The sequence below is a fragment of the Rissa tridactyla genome, chromosome 7 (assembly GCF_028500815.1).
Source record: "Rissa tridactyla isolate bRisTri1 chromosome 7, bRisTri1.patW.cur.20221130, whole genome shotgun sequence".
Classification (NCBI taxonomy): domain Eukaryota; kingdom Metazoa; phylum Chordata; class Aves; order Charadriiformes; family Laridae; genus Rissa; species Rissa tridactyla.
The window spans coordinates 14584854-14606263 of record NC_071472.1 but is presented as its reverse complement, the minus strand read 5'-3'; the positions used below and the strand labels follow the sequence as shown (position 1 = coordinate 14606263).

The 21410-nt window shown below is 46.9% G+C and overlaps 1 protein-coding gene across 2 annotated transcripts in view; it reads left to right on the top strand.

Moving 5' to 3' along the window:
- MRAS (muscle RAS oncogene homolog) overlaps positions 1–17451 on the top strand; it is a 41646-nt gene extending 24195 nt beyond the window's left edge. For both annotated transcript variants that reach the window (XM_054209421.1, XM_054209420.1), the window contains exons 4-7: positions 8267–8420; positions 11826–11925; positions 13261–13340; positions 16505–17451. In XM_054209421.1, coding sequence (XP_054065396.1) covers positions 8267–8420; positions 11826–11925; positions 13261–13340; positions 16505–16604 — 434 coding nt within the window. In that variant the 3' untranslated portion in view covers positions 16605–17451. The remainder of the gene's footprint in view (positions 1–8266; positions 8421–11825; positions 11926–13260; positions 13341–16504) is intronic.
- Positions 17452–21410: the final 3959 nt, after the last annotated feature.

Sequence of the window (21410 nt, the reverse complement as noted above, 5' to 3'; positions counted from 1 at the left end):
CTTAAGGATTTATCAGATCCAATTTAGTGAGTACAAATGGCCCCAAGGTCCTTAAAGAACAGCCTTTACTCAGTATTTAAAAAAACCCAAACAATTTAATCTTGCCAACGTTTTTTCATTTAAATATGTTAGTAGTTGATATCTGATATGAGGGAATATTTGTGAAATTGGTGCCCAAATGTGTTTCTTCCTGTCATCTGCATCAGAGATACCTGCTCTCAATTAACCAATGTACACTTTTACTTTTAAAATGACAGTGTTGTATAAAAGAAAAATCCAATCCCACTGTAACTGAAATCCATTCTTTCTTTTTAGTCAGAATCCAGCCCTCTAAAACAAGCAACCTTTATCTTCGCTGGTATGCCCCATCTTCTGATATAACAGTACCAGCTGCTGTAAACGTTGGGTTTGGCTGAAACAGCCTGGTTTTTGTAAATTATTTGGAAGTAGAAAAAGCATCTTTCACTGAATATTTGGAATTTTTGTTTAATCAAAAAACAACCCAGACTTGAGTGGGAGTGGAGAAAGAGGTTGTTTTTCAACAAGCAGAAACTTAACCCTTTGTTTTAATGAAAAAGCCTTTCTTTTGCTCAGATGGAGTTTAGTGGCTGTAGTCGGGCTGAACTGAATTCAGCTGTGGCCTCGAATGGCATGTTGGGAATCTCTGACTTTCAGAGTTTGTGTGCCCACAGATGTCTTGCGGCCACAGAAGTGAAACTGCAGCTTCTCCTTCTCTTTCCTACCGCTTGAGATTTTGAACAACCAGAATTTCGGAAGAAAAGCCATATTCTTGCTTGGAAAAGCATGTGAGCCTGTACCGTCTGCGTAGTAGAAACAGGGCATAAAGATTATCACACGTGTCTTCTGCCACAGCTTTCTATCATAGGCTTTGGATCTAGGCCATTCTTGGAGGTCACCATGTACTTGGACAGCTGCTCTTGTTGTGGTTACACGGTGGTTGCATGAATCACTTATGGTATAAAATTAGGGACAAACATGATAGGAAGGGTAAAGATGCATCATGATAAATTCTAGACTTTCCAGTTGTCCTTTATGACCAAATCCTTTAGAAGCTGATGTTCCATGCAGTGCTTGGTGGGAAGAAGCAGCTGCCCACCCCCAAAGTAGGAACTCGTTTTAGAAGATGAGACTACCAAGTGAGGATATAGTGTTAGGGGCTCCATAAGTTTCTAAGTTTGCAGAAATAGTTCTTAAAAAAAAAATAAAATACATTGGCATCCAACAACTTAATTTAAAAAAAAAAAAAAAAGAAAACACAACCCACCCTCTTCCAGGCTGTTGCCTGAGCAGTTCTGTACAAAGCGTCTCTAGCATTTGGTATCCGCACCAGCATTATGTTGTAAAAAAACCCTTGTGCTAGCCAGCTTGCATAAAGCATTTGGCTTGCCTCCACGAAGACCTCCACGTACATTTATTCAATAGCACTAACTGGCAGCGTGATGAAATGTTTGACTTGCATTTTTCTTTTCCTTTGCTGAAATGTCTCGTTGAAAGTAGATTTAAATGGAATAGGCTTTTATTTCAGATTTTAGACCTTGGAGCCAAACCTGCATTCAAACTCTTCTTTCACATATTTGCTCTCTGGCTTGGGCGTGTCTCTGTGTCTATTTTCTCACCAAAGAAGAGTCTATGATAGTTCCCTGCCTCACAGAAGATTGTGGGGCCTGTGCTTGGTGTCTTCAAGTCCAACGCTACACAAAAATACGTATGAAGTTGGCGTAAATCTAGCAATAAAGACCATCAATGCAGTGTTTGGAAGACAAGTGTTGTAGAGTGGAACAGGGCACTTAACCTGAATAAGGGATGCACATGCAATTTGTGGCTAGCCCATTTTTCCAGTTGCTGCCACCCCAACGAGGCTTCAAGATCAGCCTCCAATTTTCTCTGCATACGTTATCTTCATTTATCCCCAGCTGTCCATGCTGAAATCAGCACACTGATGTGCTTGGTTAAATGCATTCACACACAGGTGCAGTATAGACACACCAGGTCAGAATTAAGTGGGGGCCAGGGTTAATCTGCTTTGATTAGCTGTTGCTCCAATTGAGTTGCTGTCATTAATTTTGTACACTCCTTTCTGTGTGCTGGCTATCTTAGCAATTAGCAGAGGATTTCTTTTGGTGTGGCTGCAAAATGCCAGTCTGGAATTATTAATCTGGGCATGAAGCCAAAAGTGGAATACTTTAATATGGCAAAAAATTCCCAGTGGTTCAAAATTCCTTATGGCTCATGAACCGCAGAGATAAAAAAGGTGGCGAGGAAGAGGAGAGGAAGAGATGGCCACAAGCACATGCCTTGGGCACGTTGATGGATTGGACTAAACTCTTAGCTGTCGGTAGGGCTGTGCCAATTGGTACCAGCAAAGCAAGGAATTGTGCCTGCGTGTTGGGTGGAAGGAGGCTGTGATCTCCCTCCTCTTCCCTTGCCTTCCCCGGTATGATTTAGATGAAACTCTCACTGCCTAGAAGTTGTATTCCTGCTCCTGAGCTTCAGTTTTCCATTTTATTTCTCTTCTTCCCAAGTCCCCCTCTTAATCCCTGGGTGCCCTTGTGTTGGGCTAGATCTGCACAGCCCTGGTGTGCATCCCCGTGGAGTAACACCAAGAGCCGTTCCTTCCCCCGGGCTCCCTCTCTGCCCTTTCCACCCGCGTCTCCCATCCATCCCTTTTTGCCAAGGGTTTTTGCTGCTAGTCATCCCAGGACAGGCTGCCTGCTTTTCTGCTTTTCTCCTCAGGAAGCTTGGGAACAATTCAGCCAGGAGGCCAGAGAGAGATCAAAGGTCACTTCAGACTTGGAAGCAGAAAAGTTGGTTTGCAGCTCACTTTATTTTTTATTTTTTTTTCTCTATTTAAACTTCGGGTCGCGTCATTGAAAGAATTAAAATTCAAATCAAGTTTATACTTTCATTCTTTTATTTGTGTGTACAGTATTTTCCCTCCCCTAATTGCTGGGATTTTGCAACCTTGAAAGAGGGGTTTTTGTCTTTGGTTGTGGGGATTTTTTTCCTGCCAGGAAAATTTTGATGTTGCAACATGGAAAACACAAGGCTTTGAATACTTGTCCTTTGTTAGAGAAAGAGCTTCTTTAAGGGCTCCCATCTTTATTCTGTTTATTGATGTGGAAGCCTTTCTTCTGAAAGCCCCTCTTTTTTTTTTTTTTTTTTTCTTAAAGAAAGGGCAAGAATTCAAGTACTCGGGTTTTCCATGTTATAACATCTGTGTATTTAGTTAGGGCACAGAAGAAGGGCTCATAAAAGCCCCAGTGTTTCCCCGTCGCGTGTTTTTCCCTGAGGAAAGCTCTCACGCCAGGGGCAGTGTGGCTGTGTCTGAGAAGGAGCAGAAGCATCAGAGTGGCCAAGTGAAGAATCTACCTCGCCCTGCCCACCGTATGGGCACCCCATATCTCTTCAAGTGACTTGGGGTGTGGGAATACTGAATATGAGCTGTGGCCCCTGCGCCCCGTCTGCTCAGCACCCAGAATACCAGTTCTCCATCTGAAGCCAGTGGTCGATGGGGGCTGCCCTCTCCCACCGCGCTGCTGATGGAAGGAGGATGAAGGCTGTGGGGATGGCTTTCCTCAGCCTGAGACTCTTTGGTTTGACTTGTCAATTCAAGCTAAGTTTTCCCTTGAGCTTAGCTGCCAAGCTGCAGGGCAGCTGGGGATGGAGTTTCTCTCCGGCCCCACCTGTTGAAGTGGAGCTGCAGTGCCAAGACGAAAGCAAGATGTGGTGAGAGAAGCGCCATGAGGAGCCTGGCTCTGTAGCCTGTGGTCTCCTGACAGTGCCACATTCCCAGTTCTCCTCTTTGCTCCAGGGATTTTTCCTGTATTTCATATTAAGAAGCTATAGAAGCAGAAGACGCCTGGGGTCAGGCTGCTTTGTGCTGCTGCTCTCCCTGGTGATGTGAACCCAGGTTTCTTTCTGCCCTCTGATCCATCCAGCCCCAAAGGCTTGCACATACCTAGCCAAAGGGATTTCAACAGAGACGGCTTGCAAAAATCAAGTTATACACATTGTGCTTTCCTTTCTGAGGATGAGATCAAGGAAGGCACAAATAACCGCTTCCTGTCCTGAGCTTTCTGAGACACAGCCACTCTTCTGGATGCTGGAGGCCAAGGCACTCCAAGCTGAGCTGCTTTCAGGACTGGCTGCAGCAATGTGCAATCACTGCTTGGAACAGGCTGCTGGTGCCTGGTTTGGGCAGTGAAACCCAAGGGCTGAAGGACAGAAAATGGGTTTAACCTGCCTGTCTGATCATCTCTGGCCCCTTAGGTGCCACGGACAGTGGAGAAACTCACTTCAGTTGATCTATACACCTAGCTGCCCAGCAATGTAAGGGTAAAGACGTAGGAGGGAATTTTGCCTAGGTATGAAAAGAAGAATGCACCTGCACAACCAGATCTGAGCTCCCCGAAGGCTGGGAATGCTGCATTTGAATCTGAACTGAATCCAGCCTAGGCTCTAGAAAAAGCAATGGCGTGACTCAGATTTCATAGTAGATTTACATGTCTGTGTCTCTGGATGGGCACTCAAATCACCGTCAGTTACGGAGACATTGCCACATAAAATACCTGGAAGCACCAAGTGCTTCTGTTCCTGTGTATTCCTGGGCTCCTGTGTCTGCTCAGAAGTGCTCTCTAAGCAGCCTCACTCTTGCCTAACCCATCAGGATTCAGAGGAAAATGGTGCGTGGAGCTCTAAGATTCAATTAGCAAGGAGTTCATCACAAAAGTCAGGCTCATGTCCACTGAAACGTGGAAAAGGGCATCTCTTTGCTGAGCAACCTCTTACCTGCCGAAGCAAGAGACTTCCCCGCTGGGCTCTCACAGCCTAATTGCTCTTAGTTTAGTCTCCAGCTGATTGCATGATAGCTCTGTAAAATGGCTTTGCCCTCTTTAGATGTCTGTTCCTACGTCAAACATAGTCCTTGGCTTCTCCTCATTCTTCACTCAAACGCTTTTGTTAATGCTCCCTTTTGCTGCTTCTTCTATCATGTTTGTGGGAACTTCACCAAATTTGCTGTTGGAAGTCCCTGACCATGCGCTGCGCAGCCTATGAATTTGATTTCAGTTCTTGGAAGAATGAGGTAGGGGAAACCCGCTGCGCTTTGGGCCAGCCTTGTTCCCACACTGGCTTTTATGCGCTGCCAGTGGGGCAATTGCCAGTAAGAGGCAACTGCTGGTTTTCAAATGGACCAGGGGAGGAGAGTTCTTCTCTGCTCATGATTATTTCTATGTCTTTTGGCATCCTGTCTGCAGAAACAGGGATTTTAAAAGAAGACAAATGCTGGCTGACATCCTAAATCTCCTCACCCCTTTGGGAAGCCAGTCAAATCACCTTTCCAGTTTCCCCTTCCCAAGGTTTCTCCTTGCTACTTCCCCATTTCTATAGATAAGAGTCTTCTTGAAGCTTGTATGGCACAGGATTACAGCAGGAGAACAGCCACTTGCATGTGGCCCTTTTTCGGTGCTGATGCGTTCCAGGATGTGGTCCTGTCCTGCCTACAAAGGATCCAGATCGCACTCTTCTCTCTGTTTGTTTACAACTCTTGTAGTACAGAAGGGTTAGGATGGGGGGGGGTTGTCTTTATGAAGAGCACATTTAAAGTTTACAGCAAGGACCTTCTTTGGCCATCCACATGATGCTTAACTTCGCATGAACAACCCATCTGAGATTAAGCATAACCTTCACTGCTGCATGTCTTTTACTTGCGTTTCCAAAGTTCCATTTTTAAATGCTGCCTGGACTTGCTCACCTTTCTATGAACACTGCAAGTGAATTCCCTTTAAATAGCAGCTGCTGACACAGCAGCGCTGCCTGTGTTTAGCGTGATGCCATGGCCAAGATCCAGGTGAGGTAGGAGTGGCAGGACCACAGCCCTGTGCTGTCTCTTGGGTATCCCCACAGCCCCCCACGGGCTCATCCCCCACCCGCTAGCAGGGCGATGGAAAGCTTTGGAGAGGCAGAGCTAGGGATGGGTTGATGGGTGCAGGAGCAGAGCTGGATGCTCCTCATGCGTTTCATGGGAGGTTTGCAAATGTGCCAGAGCAAGGGGAAGTCCCTAAGCAAATTACCATGCAGGATACGGCACATCCATCTCCACCTTCCTGCCCACGGCTTGCGCTCGGGCACCTGCCCTGTCTCGGGGGGAGGGAGGGCAAGAGAGCCTGGCCCCCTGTGAGAGGCTGTCCCACTCCACCACAAGTTGGGTATGTGTGTTGGAGAAGGGAAGGGAGTGTGTGCATGTGTTGGTTGTCAGCTCTCGGCCCTGCCCTGATGCTGTGTCCGGCTGGTGCAGGAGTCAGATGAGGGCAGCCCAGCCTCTCCTTACAGGTTGGGCGGGTAGGAAGGATTAATTTCCTCTTCCGTCCTAGCCACGCGGTCCTGGCCTTGTTCCATGGTAGCAATTCTGCCCAGGGCATAGAAATTCACCAGCACATGCAGTGTCTTTGGGTTGTCTTTCTGTTTTGTTTTTTCTTTTTATAATTTTTTTGTACAGTCCTTAAGAATAGCCTGGATACCTTTGAGCTGAGACCCTTTTTTCCTAGATTTAGAGGGGGGGAAGCAGGATAAAAGGGTATGAAGAGGCTATGAATCCAGCAAGCTCCAGCTACTTGGCAAACAAGCCTAAATCTCAGGGTCTCTGCAGGAGCCTAGAAATTCTTTTCACCTTAAGGGCTCAGGGAAACAGATGTTCAAGACCAGCTAAGGCAGATGAACGAATGAGGCTGAATGCTTTAAAGGGTCTGCCGTCACCAAGTAGGGTCTCCAGGTCCTCCAGCATAGCTACCTTTCCTCCAGACATATAGTGAAGGCGTGGGGTGCGCTGTGACACGCAGCATGTCCACCCATGGCCACCCGTGCGATTCAGCAAGTAATGCTGGCAGCAAAGTGGGCTTTATCCTGGCCCCATCTGGAAATTGGGACAGCCTGAGTACGTACCCCTACAGGGAACACCTTGCTAGGGCTGTGAGCCTGTTCAGACTAGAAAAACCCGTATCAAGCCCTGCTGCTCTGTCAGCAGTACGCTCCTGCCACAGTCGCCATCCACTGGTGCCCTGGGCTTTCCCCATCACTCGTGGGCAGCAGATGCTAACGCTGTGGCTGTACAGTGGAGGTGGAAACAGTTTTCCCACCCAGCCCAGTTGGCTGGGATGTGAAAGCGTTCCCAGTCATCATGAAGGTCCTGCATTTGCCTCTAGGATACAACGATGCATTAGGACTATCACTGCTGAGCAGCTGATGCATTTTGAGCTAACACTGTGTTTGTACTGGCATAACCTAAGCTCATGAATCCCTCATGTACCCTCCTCCTGCCAGCCAAAATCCTGGCAGTGTATAAAGCTGGGGCCCAAGAATTGATGTGCATCAGTATGTGGTGTTTACCCAGAAGGCTCCACATATGGTCCATGATGTAGCTGATGGGACCCCCAACAAGGCAGTGTGATGGAGAACTAGAGAGTTATGGTCATATTAGTGAGGAGGTTAATCTAGTGGGGAGCACCATCTGGGTTCCTGCCACAACTGGGATGTTCTGCGGAACTGAACATAGATCTAGGCATTGTCAATGCACAGAAACAGGATTGCTGTATAGGATATGCAAGTCACTTAAAGCTTTTTCACCTGCTTTAATTAGCTTCTCAATATCAGCACACCACTTGGGACTAAATATTTAAGGTGCGTTCCTCAAGGCTGTACCGTCTTGCTTTGAAAGCACATAATTGTGTAAAAATAATACCCAGGTATTGAGAAAAGGAAAATGCTTGTAGCTGTTACTCTGGGTTGTCTCCCAGCTTTGCTTCACTGCACAGTTTGTAGATTGTCTCTAACATTTAAACTGGCATTTACTTACTCTTCCAGTCTTGGGTTTTTCCATGTGGGGAACAGAGGAAGCTGGGAGAGGGAAAGATGGAGGGCTGTGAAACACTTTGAGCCATATCTTGCCAGAGGAGCAGCTCCCCAAGTTCAGCGGTCGGTATTTGGTACTGGAAAAGGAAAGTAAAATCCATGTAGTCTTCTTCCCTTCCATCCGCTCCCAGCACAGGCACATGGTGATGAGTGGGGTCAGGGAGTGGGTTTTGGTTTGTAACAAGAAACCACCTTGTCCATCCATGTTCCTCTTGTCAAATCTTGCAGCCTTTGAGAGGACCAAGCCCAGTGGAGGCAGAAAGGCCATGTAGGACACATAGCAGTAACAGCAGCCACAGGTCCTCACAGTAACTAAAAACCTTCATTTTTTCTGTCCTAGTTCTGGATACTGCGGGCCAAGAGGAGTTCAGCGCAATGCGGGAGCAGTACATGAGGACTGGAGATGGTTTTCTTATAGTCTACTCAGTGACGGACAAGGCTAGCTTCGAGCACGTGGACCGGTTCCACCAGCTGATCCTCAGAGTCAAGGACAGGTGGGTGCTGTGGAGCCTGAGTCCCCCCTCCCGCTGCCCTGGACACTGTGCCATGGGGGTGGTTGCACTTCTCACCCTGCTTTTTACTCCCCGGGTATCCTAGGGCAAATCCTTGTGACCTCTACGAGGAATAAGAAGTGTTTTACCTCTTCTGATAAGCATGTAGTGCTTTCCACGTGGAAAAGTTCAGTAGTGTTATGATGGAGTGAAAATGGGTCTGGAAGGGCAAAACTCCTGCCAGAACAGTCTGACAGAGCGGTGTTAGAAAGGCAGACACCTCTGAAGGTAACCCATTTGGCTCTGAAGAGGGAGAAGGATGCTCTGTGCACAGTGCAGGCATTTGGGGAACACCAGCAGGGAGTCAGCAAGTTTTCATTTGACCCTAATCCTTCAGCGTGTCCTGGCAGCATCCTCCTTTCCCTGGCTTCCATTTGTGCCAAACAAACCTTAGAAGGTCCTGCATGACCATAGAATCATGGAATGGTTTAGGTTGGCAGGGACCTTAAAGATCATCTAGTTCCAACCACCTTGCCACGGGCAGGGACAACCTCCCACTAGACCAGGTTGCAGGTATGATACGGGGCTGTGAACAGGTGTCTTGAAGGGGAAAACGCCTCACGTTGTAAGGAAATGTATTTCTTACAAAGGGGTGTGACGCATTTAACGCGTCGTGTTCTGCAGCAACCATTTTCAATGAACAAAACATCTCTGCGTGACTGGGGAGAAAGCAGGAGAGGTCACCCGCTCCCCTCCTTGCTGCAAGCGTGGGAGAAGGCAGCGCTGAGAGTTTAATCGTGGTAAGCAAATGCGTCCTGACAGAGCGAGGGGAAGCTGCCAGGGTGTTATCTCCAAGATAACTCCCGCTTCCCATCCTGGTTCAAGAGGCGATGAATCCGTCCTCACTGGGTGGGGTGTGAATTAAGCCCTTATATGTCTGCAGCTTTGAAACACTTAGTTTTTCCATTCATAATGGCTTTTAATTATGGAAGTCATCAAGAAAAGCCACCAGAGGGTTCGGGCCTCGTTGCTGGCTTCCTTTTGCAGCTCTGAATAACTTCCCCACAGGAAGGGTGGACTCGTATCATGTGAGGTTCACAGCTGACAGCTCTGCCAGTAAAGCATCTGAAGCAGAGCCCACAAAAGTGAAAAGTAAAGGAAAACCCACCCTTTGATTTCATCTAAATGAAGAAAAATGTCAGTCGCTCAGACTGCCTCCCAGATCACGCCAGCCTTTTCTTCACTGCCAGCTCAGCTTGGGGCAAATTAAATCTGTTTCTGAAAGCTGAAGAAGACGGGACAGCGCTTCCTGTAGTCCTGTAGTCTGCCCCAAACCGCTGTCGGTTTTATCTAATTTAACTTTGTGACAACGAGATGCGGTATTCATTGTTTTGCCCTGGACTGAAACTTTTACCCCTCCGTATGCCATGCAAGCAGCGGGGCCGGCGTGTGAGAAGCAGGAAGTGAAACAGGCTGGGGAGGTTGTTTTTGTTCCGCCCCCCCCCCCGCCCCCTCCGCCCCCCTTCAACGCCACCGAAGCGCAGAGCGCGAGGAGCTGAATGCTTCGCCCAAAACCTGAGCTTGTTCTGAAAATCGCAGCGTGAATAACGAAACCGTCCTGCCAGACCCGCGGGTAGCTGGGAGCAGAGCATCGCTCTGGTTTTCAAGCCAGCAATCAGCTTTGGCAACTTAAAATCCAAAGGAATTGCAGGCTGCCGCTTCAGCAGAGCTGTTCAAAAGCTTTTCTCCTATTTCCTTCCATAATGTTCATTACAGTAAAACTTCCAACTGTAGTAGCTTTGTCCAACTAGCAATCGTACGCCCTGCAACAGGGAACAAAGTCCCCACAGAGTTTTATGCCTGATGTAAACAAGGCAAAAGAGATACCGTACAAATGTAGTCCCTTTCTTATCAATGTGCTGCAAGCCAAAAAGGAATCATATAATCCAGAAAAGGAAGTGTTTTGCTCCAGAACGATCAGAGTCAAGATATATCAATGCTCAGGTATTAAAATTAAATCAAAGGCACATTATCAGAATGAATAACTGTAAGACTCATTTAAAATGCAGAGTGCAGTATGGTATTTTTCCAGCCAGAGCAATGGGGCAACGTGCCAGAGAGAAGATGGAGCCCTTATCATCTCGATGAAAAATGACACAGAAACGCTGTTTGAAAATCCAGAGTTACTCAGGGAAGTGTTTTATGCAGAAATGAGTATGGCCAGCTGCTCCTTATCCCAATAAAATCAGCTCTGTTACAGCAGAGAACACTGGAATCATTTTAGGAGGGTTTAAAGTTAAATATAAGAAAATAACATTGCAATAACTGTCAGTTATCAGAAGGGACCTCCTCCCTCCTAGCAGTGGGTAAAGGCCCTGCAGCACGGCTTTGCTCTCTGCAGCCGGAGGAGAGGCTGCCACATGGGAGTGGGCTGAGGTGGGCAGGGCCACACTGCCAGGACATCCCATGGCACAAGCCACCTTGGCTCTGTTTAATCACCAGAGCTACAGGGATTTCTAGTGACCCTCACACCTCGTCAGGAGAGCCTTGCATTGGTTGTGCTGTGGATAGATGGGTCTCTCCTCAGGCAGTGTCCAAAGACAGTCACTTACATGCCCAGTAAAGTTAAAGAAATACTGAGTATTATTACAGAAGTAGATGGTTTTGGTAGAAAAGGACTATTGTTCAGGTTTTTGCTATAGGAACAGAAGCAGGTAATAGCATCTAGAAACTTAGCAAGACTATTCAGTTTCCTCCAGCCTCCTTCCAGCTACCATTGCCAGTCTTTCAATTGGACTTGGGGTAACAACTGATGGGGATCTTTGCCCCCAGACATTGTCATCCCCATGAGATGCCCCCCTAAGTGCCAGCTCTCTCAGAGTCTGTCTTTTCTTCCTGCATGGTTGCTCTTGGTGGATGAGTGTCCACCAGGACATGAACAGACACCAGTTCCTCCACCATACCTCGTTACCTTGCAGTGACTAGCAGCTGCCAAGATAGGCAGCTGCTCATATGCCTTGACTGTTACGAGAGTTCAGTTCTCCTGTTCAAGATCTGTCTCTGTGTCTTAGTTAATTTCCTGCCTAATTCTGTAGTTCTGTCTTCATCTAGTTGTATCTTCAGTCTTAGCTATTATCATTGCAAAAACAATGACACCAAGTCCCTGCAAATAAGAATGAATATGTGGATGCATGCAAATTGTCAAGTAAATTTTTACAATATGAATATATGTGTAGCACAGTCTGGGGGCTGATGTGTGTTCATTTGGTCTTTATATTTCTTCAAACATATGTGGGATGTCTGTAGCTGAAAATGTTAGATGATGTCAGCATCAGAAAGTGAAACTTATACTCAGCGTTTTTTATTGTAGTCTGCTAGTAATTGGGTGGTGGTTTTGATTTTTTCCAGAGAGTCCTTTCCAATGATTTTGGTGGCGAACAAAGTTGACCTAATGCACTTACGGAAAATTACAAGAGAACAGGGAAGAGAAATGGCAACAAAACATAATGTAAGTTTGCGGAATTGTTTAATTGGTTGTTGTAAGTCCCATTACAGGCATTCGGAATTGAATTCTCTGCTCATTAAGAGCTGAATTAAAGCATTTCTCTTACAATCGAACAATTGCAATTACATTTTCGACTACTCCAAAGTAGTAGCTATGCAGCTTCCTTTCATTAGGGCCAGTTCATCATTGAAACTAGAACTTCTGCTGTGCACCAGGCTGTAGCAAAGCAGCGGCCGTCACGAAGCCGCGTGTACAAGGTGTCTATAAGTGGTGCCAAATGTGGAATGTTCAAAATAAGGGAAGAAAGTGAACCCTCCCGGAGTGAAAAAGCAGAGTCAGGCGTTGGGAAATATACCCAGGTGTCCGTAGGAAGTGAGCTTGTTAAAGATAATGAAGTTATAAGCTTGTTAAGCCTATCTAAATCTGCCCCACCATCTTAGCTCTGCATTATTCATGCCAGAGTTTAGGCCAAAAATTGGTCTTGGATGGGGGTAGATGACACAATACTCCACTAATCACCCCTAAATGCCAGCAGCCCTGAATACCCAGAGGGAGACAACAGCTCCCGTAGGAGGAACTGAATGGAAAGGTAAAGGCGAACAAGCCTGAGACCTCTTGGCAGCTTGCTGTGCCGAAACAGCAAGCTGTGGGGTGTTTCTAAACAAGCCATGATGGGAGTTTGGCAGGGCAGGTTCGCTCCCTCCCCTCCCCGAGGAATCTCATTTCTGTAGGAGCCAGGACACCTAAACTGCAACACAGCATGTTGCACCCATCTGTACGCGCGCGCTTTGGAAAAGGCCGTGTACGAAAATATCTTATCAGAGGCAGTTTTATAAATCTGCCGGCGTGCTGGACAAGCACTCTAGGAGGCCCCATCTGGCTGTCAGACTTTGAAGGAGAAGATCATTTTACACTGAAGGGGAATTGTAGTCATGAAATATTCATGCAGTAGTCCTAATAAAATGTGGCAAGCAAGAATTTTTGGCAAGTGCTCTTCTTTCAACAACCTTCGGCTATTTTCTTGTCTGCAAGCGCAGCTTAGGGGGAGAGAACATCTGACGACATGAAGTCTGTGATTATTCTTCCCCAAACCCAGAGCTCTGATAGCAGCTGGTTTGCCCGGTGTTTATTCCAGACCTTTTGTTAGCACTTGCTGACCTTGCGGTGAGCGTGAGGGTGTTGATAGCAGTGTCATGACAACACTTTGTTTACCTGTATTTCCCCAGTCTCTTAGGCACCCGATTTCTCCAGCCTTTAGGGTTTTTCGTTTTGAAACTGGTTTGCTACCAACACGTAGGCTGTTACTAATCTCTCTTGTGATATGCTTCTCTCCTCCAGATTCCCTATATAGAAACTAGCGCCAAGGACCCACCTCTAAACGTTGACAAGGCCTTCCATGATCTCGTGAGGGTAATAAGGTAAGCTGCAAACTCTTCACTTGCTCACTGCTCGTGGATGTGACCTGAAGGACTCCTGGTCCGGAAAGCCAGGAACCAACTTTTGGGGAGCGGGGGTCAGGTGGTTTGGTTGGGGGTGTGAGATTTCTAGGGTTTATTAAACTTTCTCGTCCTGTATCTGTGAGGGATGTTACTAGGACTTAGTTACCCTTGCAGGACATCAGTGCTAGGCAGGTCGAGAACTAGCTGTGGCCACGCTGAAAATACATTATTCCATGAACAGTGCAAAGCCGACTATAATGGTCAGCTTTAAAAGCTCTGCACCAGTAATTTGGGTTTTCATAGCTCTGTCCTCTCAGGGTCTTACATTGCCAGAGGTTAAAAAGGACTGGCACAAAAGTCTACAAAATTCTACTGTTGTAGGTGACTTCCAACATTTTCTGCTCACTAAATGGAAAAAATTAAGCCGCTTTGTATGAGAAACAGCATGACCTAATGGCTAAGCCACAGGTTTCCTCCTCAGACTGCAGAGGTTTGTTCCCAGTTTTGGCATGAGCTGCCTTTGCTCGCTTTGGCAAACGCCCGCTCTCCGGGCGAACCCCTGCTCCGGCTGCCGGCAGGTCAGGACCGCCTTCCAAAATCCCAGCTGCCCTGCAGGAAAAGAGCTGCACGCACATCTCGGCGTCTCAGCTGATAACCTCAAATCTCTCAGAGAAGATTTGTTTTTCTGGCACCAGTTGCCTGCCAGATTTTTCTGGGCCCTCGTTTTTCGTGTTTTGGGAGGGTGCTGAGCTGAAATCATGCTCCTCCCCACCATGCAGTCAAAGTGCCTCACTCGGCGATTAAACCACGAGGCATTTATTCACAGTGGATCTGTACTTATGACTATCTTAGCACAGCCTCAAGTCAGCCTCCATCAGAAGCAGATGGTACTGCCCACTCTTCCCACATGTCTCAAAAGCAGGGGGCAGAAAGTCTTTGGAGAACTACAGAGCTGAGCTGGAAATGTCCCAAGATATTTCCCAACTGTTCTGTAACTCAGCATACGCTCTGGCTAGATATTACTTTTGTGTTACAGTGAGCTCTTACCACCATCTATTCCACTCTGGTGGGAGAAAAAAAAACATAGCCAAAATAAGATGATAAGGTTCTGTTTGCTTTCTTTACATAACGCAACTCCAGACAGGCTGGAAGGAGTGTTGTAATGAGACATCACTAAATTCAGGCCCTGAAAATGCCCTCCATAACCTCAAAAATAGGTGATGCACCTCCGTTCCCCGAGTGGTCACCGTGAAAGTCATTGCCAGCCAGGTGAAACCCTCCGTGGCATCAGGGGCACCAGAGATGTTCCCAGGAGCTTGAACTCGGGCAGGTTAAGTCAGAGAGCGGAGGGATGCTGCGCGATCTAGCTGGCCATTTCCCACAAAGCAGCTTCGCTCGGTCCTTGGATGTTGCAAACTGTCCAGTCCGCAGCCATGGCATGGCATCACCCACCAAGTAGTGCTTTTCTTTTTTTCAAATGACCTTTTCCAAATAAAATGTAAATTTACAGCTCCCTAACATCTGTGTCGTTCCCTGACTGCTTTACGTGAGTAGAGGCTCCTCAGGGCCCGTGTGAGTTTGCAGGGCGAGGACGCTCGTTCAGGGTTGGCACCGTTTGTGCTCCTTGCACTTGGCTGATGCCCAGCTTATTTAGCTTCATGCAAGAAGCTGTTATCTGGAAGTCATCCAGAAGGGAGTGGGGTGTTTGAGCCCACCCGACAGATCTTTTACATTTCCTTGATACTGCTTTTGTGCTGCAGCAGCGCGTACACAGGGACTTGTCACAGCAGAAATCTTGAGCGGGCACGGGACATGGTTTTCTGGAAATCTAAAACAGTTCCAGAATGCTGTGAACAGCTTGCAGCCGCTTAGTGTTTATCCAAATTGACTTTAAAGTATTTTTTTTATTTCAGCTTTCTAGTTTTGAGCTTTAAAGTTTTGTTTTTCATGCCTCCAGCCTTCATACTCGCTGAAAAAAAAAATCTTATTAGTCAAAGCTGAGTTTTTCAGGTGGTTGCAAGCATTTGGGAGCTGAGGCTGTAAGAAAAACACCGACTAAAGCCATAATGATTTGTCCCCCAGCTATGTCTCGTCCTGGTCTGGGTAACTTGGTGTAAACACTCAGTTTAGTGCCTGGCATATTACATAGCAAAGAGGCTGCTTTTGAACTATTCAGACTCTCAGGTTGGTTATTTAGACACCGTTTGAGTCTACGGAAGCTGCTGGTGTTTGTATGGTTTATCTTGCAATAAAATCTAAGTCTACGGGCTGCCTATGGGCTGTTTGAACTACAAAGCCTCCTGCTGTTGAATTTGCACCTCTGGGCTGCTGCAAACTGGTACGGTTGCAAATAGGCATTTGGGCAGTGCCTCGTCTTGATGAAAAGGTGGAAGTCCCCAACATAACATTTTTGAGGTCGCTCACGACCCACCGGACCGCTGGGGGCTGCCGGGGTGCAGTGCCGGAGGGCTCTCAGCTGCCTGCTGCTGGTGGCTGTGACTTCAGATGGCCAGGGACATCTCTGGGCTCAGATCACTCTCCATGCCCTGGTGCTCTTCACCACTTCTAGGGGACGCCAGAGCCCCATCGGCAGCAGACTCTGGTTTTTCACTATTATTATTATTATTTTTGAACCCCCCTCCATAACCAAGTCCACAGCAGTGCAGCTGGCCAAAGGCAATGCTGGCTGAAAGCAGATCGTTCCAGGAGGATTTATTTCTCTGTGTACTCCGTATCTCTTTCATCCTCTTCCCTAATGAGCATTAGCAGCAGGGTGATGGATGACGTTGCGTTGCCTAGAGCATCCCTGTTTCCCGGAGCAGCCCTCTGGCAGGGGAGGAGGCAGCAGTTCACCCAGGGCAACCGGAGGTATAGTGCCCTGGCAGGACATACATCCCTGCCATTAGCCTTAATGTTGGCTTATGGCTTCTTTCCTCCTTCTTTAAAAAAGCGGGCAGTTGTCTTGTTAGCTCTGTGGCATGAAAAGCCACATGGTGGTAGAAGGGTATATGGAGATATATATATGCAAATCTACATATGCATGCCAAAATGCTCTTCTGCTGCCGGCCTGTGGTTCTGGATGCTGATGTCCAACCCAGCCTTGTGTCCCACCTGCTCATTTTCCTCTCTGTCTCCCAAAACAGGCAACAGATCCCAGAGAAAAGCCAGAAGAAGAAGAAGAAGACCAAATGGCGAGGGGACAGAGCCACAGGCTCCCACAAACTCCAGTGTGTAATTTTGTGACGGGACTGCCTGGGAGTGCCTTGGACGCCTCCCTTTTCCCCCCTTGACCCACCGCCAACCCAGGCGAGGAGCAGCAGCACGACACTTGCTCGACCCTGCTGCCCCCCCAGGCTCCCCACGGCGGCTCGGGCTCGGAGGAGGCAGCTCAAGGGGGTCCGGACCCCTCCAGAGTGGGGCTGCGCGTTGGGGTCGGCATGGGAGCCACGCAAACGGGAGGCAGAAGGGATCAGCAGGACCTCAACTCTCGAACATCCCCAGCGCCTTCCAGGGGCCTCCATGATGTTTATTTAAAAAAAAAAAAAAAAAAAAAAGGAAGAAAAAAAGAAGTGTTGGTTTTATCTGCAAACATTTCTCCTTGTGACCCATTTCTGAACAGCCATGAATAGCCCCCCTGTTTGGTACAGTCATCTGTGTATGTGTGGGGGAAGGGAAAGGGCTTTTCTTTTTTTTTCTTTCTCTAATTTTTTTTTTTTGTCCTCTTCTTTTTCGTTGTTTGCCCAGCGAGTGCTGGGTTGCAAAGAAACACGGCCGGGGTTAGATTTTTTGCACTGAACTCTTTCTTACGCGGCAGTGCCAAAACACGACTTCATATGAAAGTGCGTAGATTTGGAGGAAGAAAATGAATTCCAGCTGCTCTGGGTACTCCAGACATTGTGTCAGACTCTGGAGGGCAGCCAGCTCACAGACCATAAACTCCAGCTTAGCAAAGGAGGTTGGGGCTTGGATTATTTTTTTTCCTTACCCTTTGTCAAGAGGTTTTGTTTCTGTTTTGTAATTTGGGGCATGTCGAAGTTAAGGCGTTTTGTTAACCTGGAAGTATTTAAATTAAAGTAATTTACAAATGGAAGGGTATGTCATCTTTAAGGGGGAAGAAAGAGAGAGAGGAAGTAAAACCTGAACTGAATTTGTTATCTGGGTGTTGAATTTCTCCCTCATAAATGTGTGTAAAGTGGTGTGATCTAAATCCTTCTTTATTATTCCTTAACCTTTCCCTGCAAAGCCGCTCTTGGGTAGATGAATTGTTTTGCTTTTCCCAGGCTCATCTTGCACACACAAAAAAAGTCTGTTTATGGGCTTTGGCTCAATGTTTCTTCATTTCTTCTTCTCCCCCCTTCGCTGAGAGTTGGTGACTTGAAAGGAAGAGGTGTTTTGAAAATTACTCAAGTGGGATATGTCTCTTCGTAAGCTTAGTATATCTAAAACGTCTCCCTGAAAACAGCAGAGGCTAAATATCTTTATGCCTTATGAAAAGTCAAGGCAAAAAACCTGCAGCCATTCAAGCCGCCATCTGTGGCACCAGAAATATGGTTCTGCACATCCTCGAGGGGCCACATTTTCTCTCACACTTTTGCTGGCAGTACGAATTGCGGTGGCAATTTTTTCTTTAATTTAATGGATTGTCATCTGCTGGAGTGAAGCCATCAGCTCCATTCACAGGGTCACCAAACCCCTTTAAAAGTAACAACTTGCTTTTCATCAGCTTGAATCCTACTCAAATATGCTTTATGGGCATGACTTAAAATATTGGCAGAGTATGAATGCCTGAGATTTGTGTGTCTGAGCGCAGAAAAGCCTGGTATTGGATATTGAAGATGTGTTCAAGATGGCGGATCATCACAGACTTAGTTGTTTATGTTTGTCTTTGCAATCCATTTGCCGCCAGATTTTGTTTCTTGACTCTCTGCCAGGCCACCTGGGAGTTGGCTGCTGATTATTTTTCAGGTGAGTGCGGCTAATGAAAACATTTTCCTAATTTGTCCAGTCTTCATCACAGCCAGAAGATGGCAAATGTCTGCGGCTGGCTCAGCAAGCTGCTTCCCGTAAGGCTGGCTCCAATGCCTCCGTCCCCTTTTGTGTGATGACAGATGCTGGGGCTGCATTAAGGGGGTGGATATTGGGAAGGAATATTTTTCACGGACTCTTGCGCTGGATGTGGGCCACAGGCTTCAGTAAAGTTGCAACACCCTGTGTCCACTGAGATCTGGCTCTGGACCATCGCAGCGTTTCTCCCACTGTATCGTTCCCGTGTTGGCTGAACTGTGGCGACCAAAACCATACGGGTCAAATCCTGGCTCTTGAGACTTGCCACTGTCTTCTGGGGGTGAGGAGCTCACTGTAGGCATCTAATTTGTTCTGCCTTGAAAACCTCTGGTAAATCGGAATGTGTCTGATATGTGCAACCAAGCCAGTTTGCTGCAACCCCCGCTACTGCTTTCCTGCCGGAATCCCTGTCTAGCCTGGCTATTAGTTTATTATTTAATTACACACAACGAATGCTATGGGATCCCCCCCACAAAAAAGATGATGGCATTTTCAGGGAGCCCTGCTAATAACCCCTAGAGCCCTTCCACTTAAAAAATAACCTGATGTCTGCTGAAACCCCTCATCCTTATTATTATTTTTATCTAAACCCTTGGGAATACTTGCTTGAAAACAGCATGTGTGTATCTTGAGTCACATCTGCTGGGTACTCAGCACTGCATGTGAGAAATTATCTGCTTTTCTGAAGCATCTTAATTGTTTTCTTCAGCTTCTTGAGCGACTAACAGATACTGCAGAATAATGCGGGGAGGAGGGGAAAGGAGCAGATTAACAACTGAATATGGGTAGTGGCAAATGGGGAAAGTATGCCTGTTTTCTTCCACGTTCATCAACTTGTTTATAGCGTTTTCCAACAGGGATCGCATCTGTTATGAGTCTAGGGTGCTCAAAATAGTGAAGGGATACAAAGCCTATTGCCATTTAACTCACCCTTTCATATTCAGGGCTGTTAGTGAACCAAAATCACTTTCCCTGCTATACACAGCACCTAGAGACCTGGGTGGAGAGACACTGCTCGGTGGTATTTACATTACCAAAAGCACCAACCATGTTGGTGGGTGGCTTATTTTTTTTCTATGGAGCATCCAACGGAAAGGGACTTCTTTGCTGTGGTCAGAGGCAGTCTGGAGAAGGAGGATCCTGTAAGGCTGCACTTGGGGCTCATATTCCAAAGAGCTGATGGTCCAAGTGACCTAACGTCACCTTCAGCCCCTGGCTAAATCTGCATTCACTTGTGTCACAGCAAACTGCTTGCTCTTCTGCTAAACGGGAATTTAGAAAGGAGAGCTGGCCATAGCCTCACCTTTCTTTCAATAGACACCTACAAATAAAACAAAAAGAGAAGGGGGTAAAACCTTACAAATTCACTTGTATTTGATAACCAAATGGCCTGCTTTGTTTCATTTTAGGCACTGAATACTATTTGTAAAACAAGAAAAAAAATTCTTAAGCTACGTAAGTTTTGTCTTTATAAAGGCATAATTCACCTTCCCAACCTGGGATCTCATCCCAGCTGTACCGCTGCCTCCAGGTAAATCGTGTTGCTGTTTCATCCCTCGGGTCCTTCTGCCTATAAAGCAGACACTGGCTTGTTTTCTTACTGGCCTTTGAGACGTGTGGCATTTATTGTACAAGCAAAGTCGTATCTGTCTGTCTGTCTTTGTCTCTCATTTAAGGAACAGGGGGCGGGAAGGAAGAGAAGGAAAAGTACCTGGCTAAAATAAATACATTTTCCTCTGGCATGAGCAGGGGATTTAACTGTCCTTCCCTACCTGCCAAATCTAAATGGACCAAAAGCCTGATGATAACAATAAAAACAAACAAAAAAATCCCAACCGTGCAGCCCTACAGGTGGTGGGCTACCTACAAACCTGCTTTCTTGGCCGCTATCGCTGGCAAAGCTGCTGAATGACGGTCCGGGTACATCTGAGTAAACCACGTTCAGATGATGGTGCTCAGCAGAAAAATGCTAGAGATGGTGAACGAGACAAGCAGGAGCTTAATGAGGGGCTGAGATTGCTTGGTTTGGGTCAGATGTTTCAGATTAACAAAAGGGCATTGCAGTACGTTGCTCTGTTCCTTAATCTCTCATAATTAATTTTGGCTGGCTCTTTAAACTACAGCTGTACCAGAATTTGTAAACTGGGATAGGCTGAGGGGTTTAGACATACATGATGTGTCTCGTCTCGAGAGGAAATGAGCATTATTAGGCACAGAGAGGACAGCATTGTAATACTGGCTCAGACTTTTCGGGGTTTGTTTTTTTTTTTGGCTTGTCACCATCCTGAGGCCAAAAGCAGCTGCCCAGAGCCTTGCTCAGCTCCAGCGACTTCAAGGGATGATCACTGAATGCTACTGAAGTGCTTGGGAATGAGGCGATCCCCCCAAAGCTCTGCTAAGGGTAGACTATAATTAGGAGTACAGAATATAAGAGTGTTTTAAGAGACACAACTTGTGGACTACTCCAGATGTCAGGGTTGAGATATGTATTTGCTAATGAGAGAGAGGGGGCTTGAGAGAAGTTTGGCGTTAGAGGAATATCCGAGCCTCCGTGACAACTGCCACATCGACCCATGTACCTGGGACTGGACAGAAAAACTCCGTGTCTGGAAATCCAAGTTCTGTGAGTTGGGGTTCAATGGCCATTCCATTCTACCTGCTGTCCCTTGGGCAGAAAGGACCTTTAGCGTATGCGTGAAGTACCCCATTACAGCTACGTGTCCGGCACTACAGTAAGAAGGAGATGAAGGATGCTACGCCGCAGGGAACGGTGCAATTCTTGGTCACTGCTCCCTGTGCTGTGAGGTCTGCTGGGGCCAGCGGTCACATAGGCTCAATTCTGTGTCCTGCGTACATGTATTTTATGCCATCTGAGATGCCTCAGGGTATCCAGGGCGTTTGCCTGGGAGTTTCAGATGTAACACAAGACCTATGGGAGACCTGTGCCCTTCCGAAGCAACAGCTAGCAGCCAGGTAAGATTCACC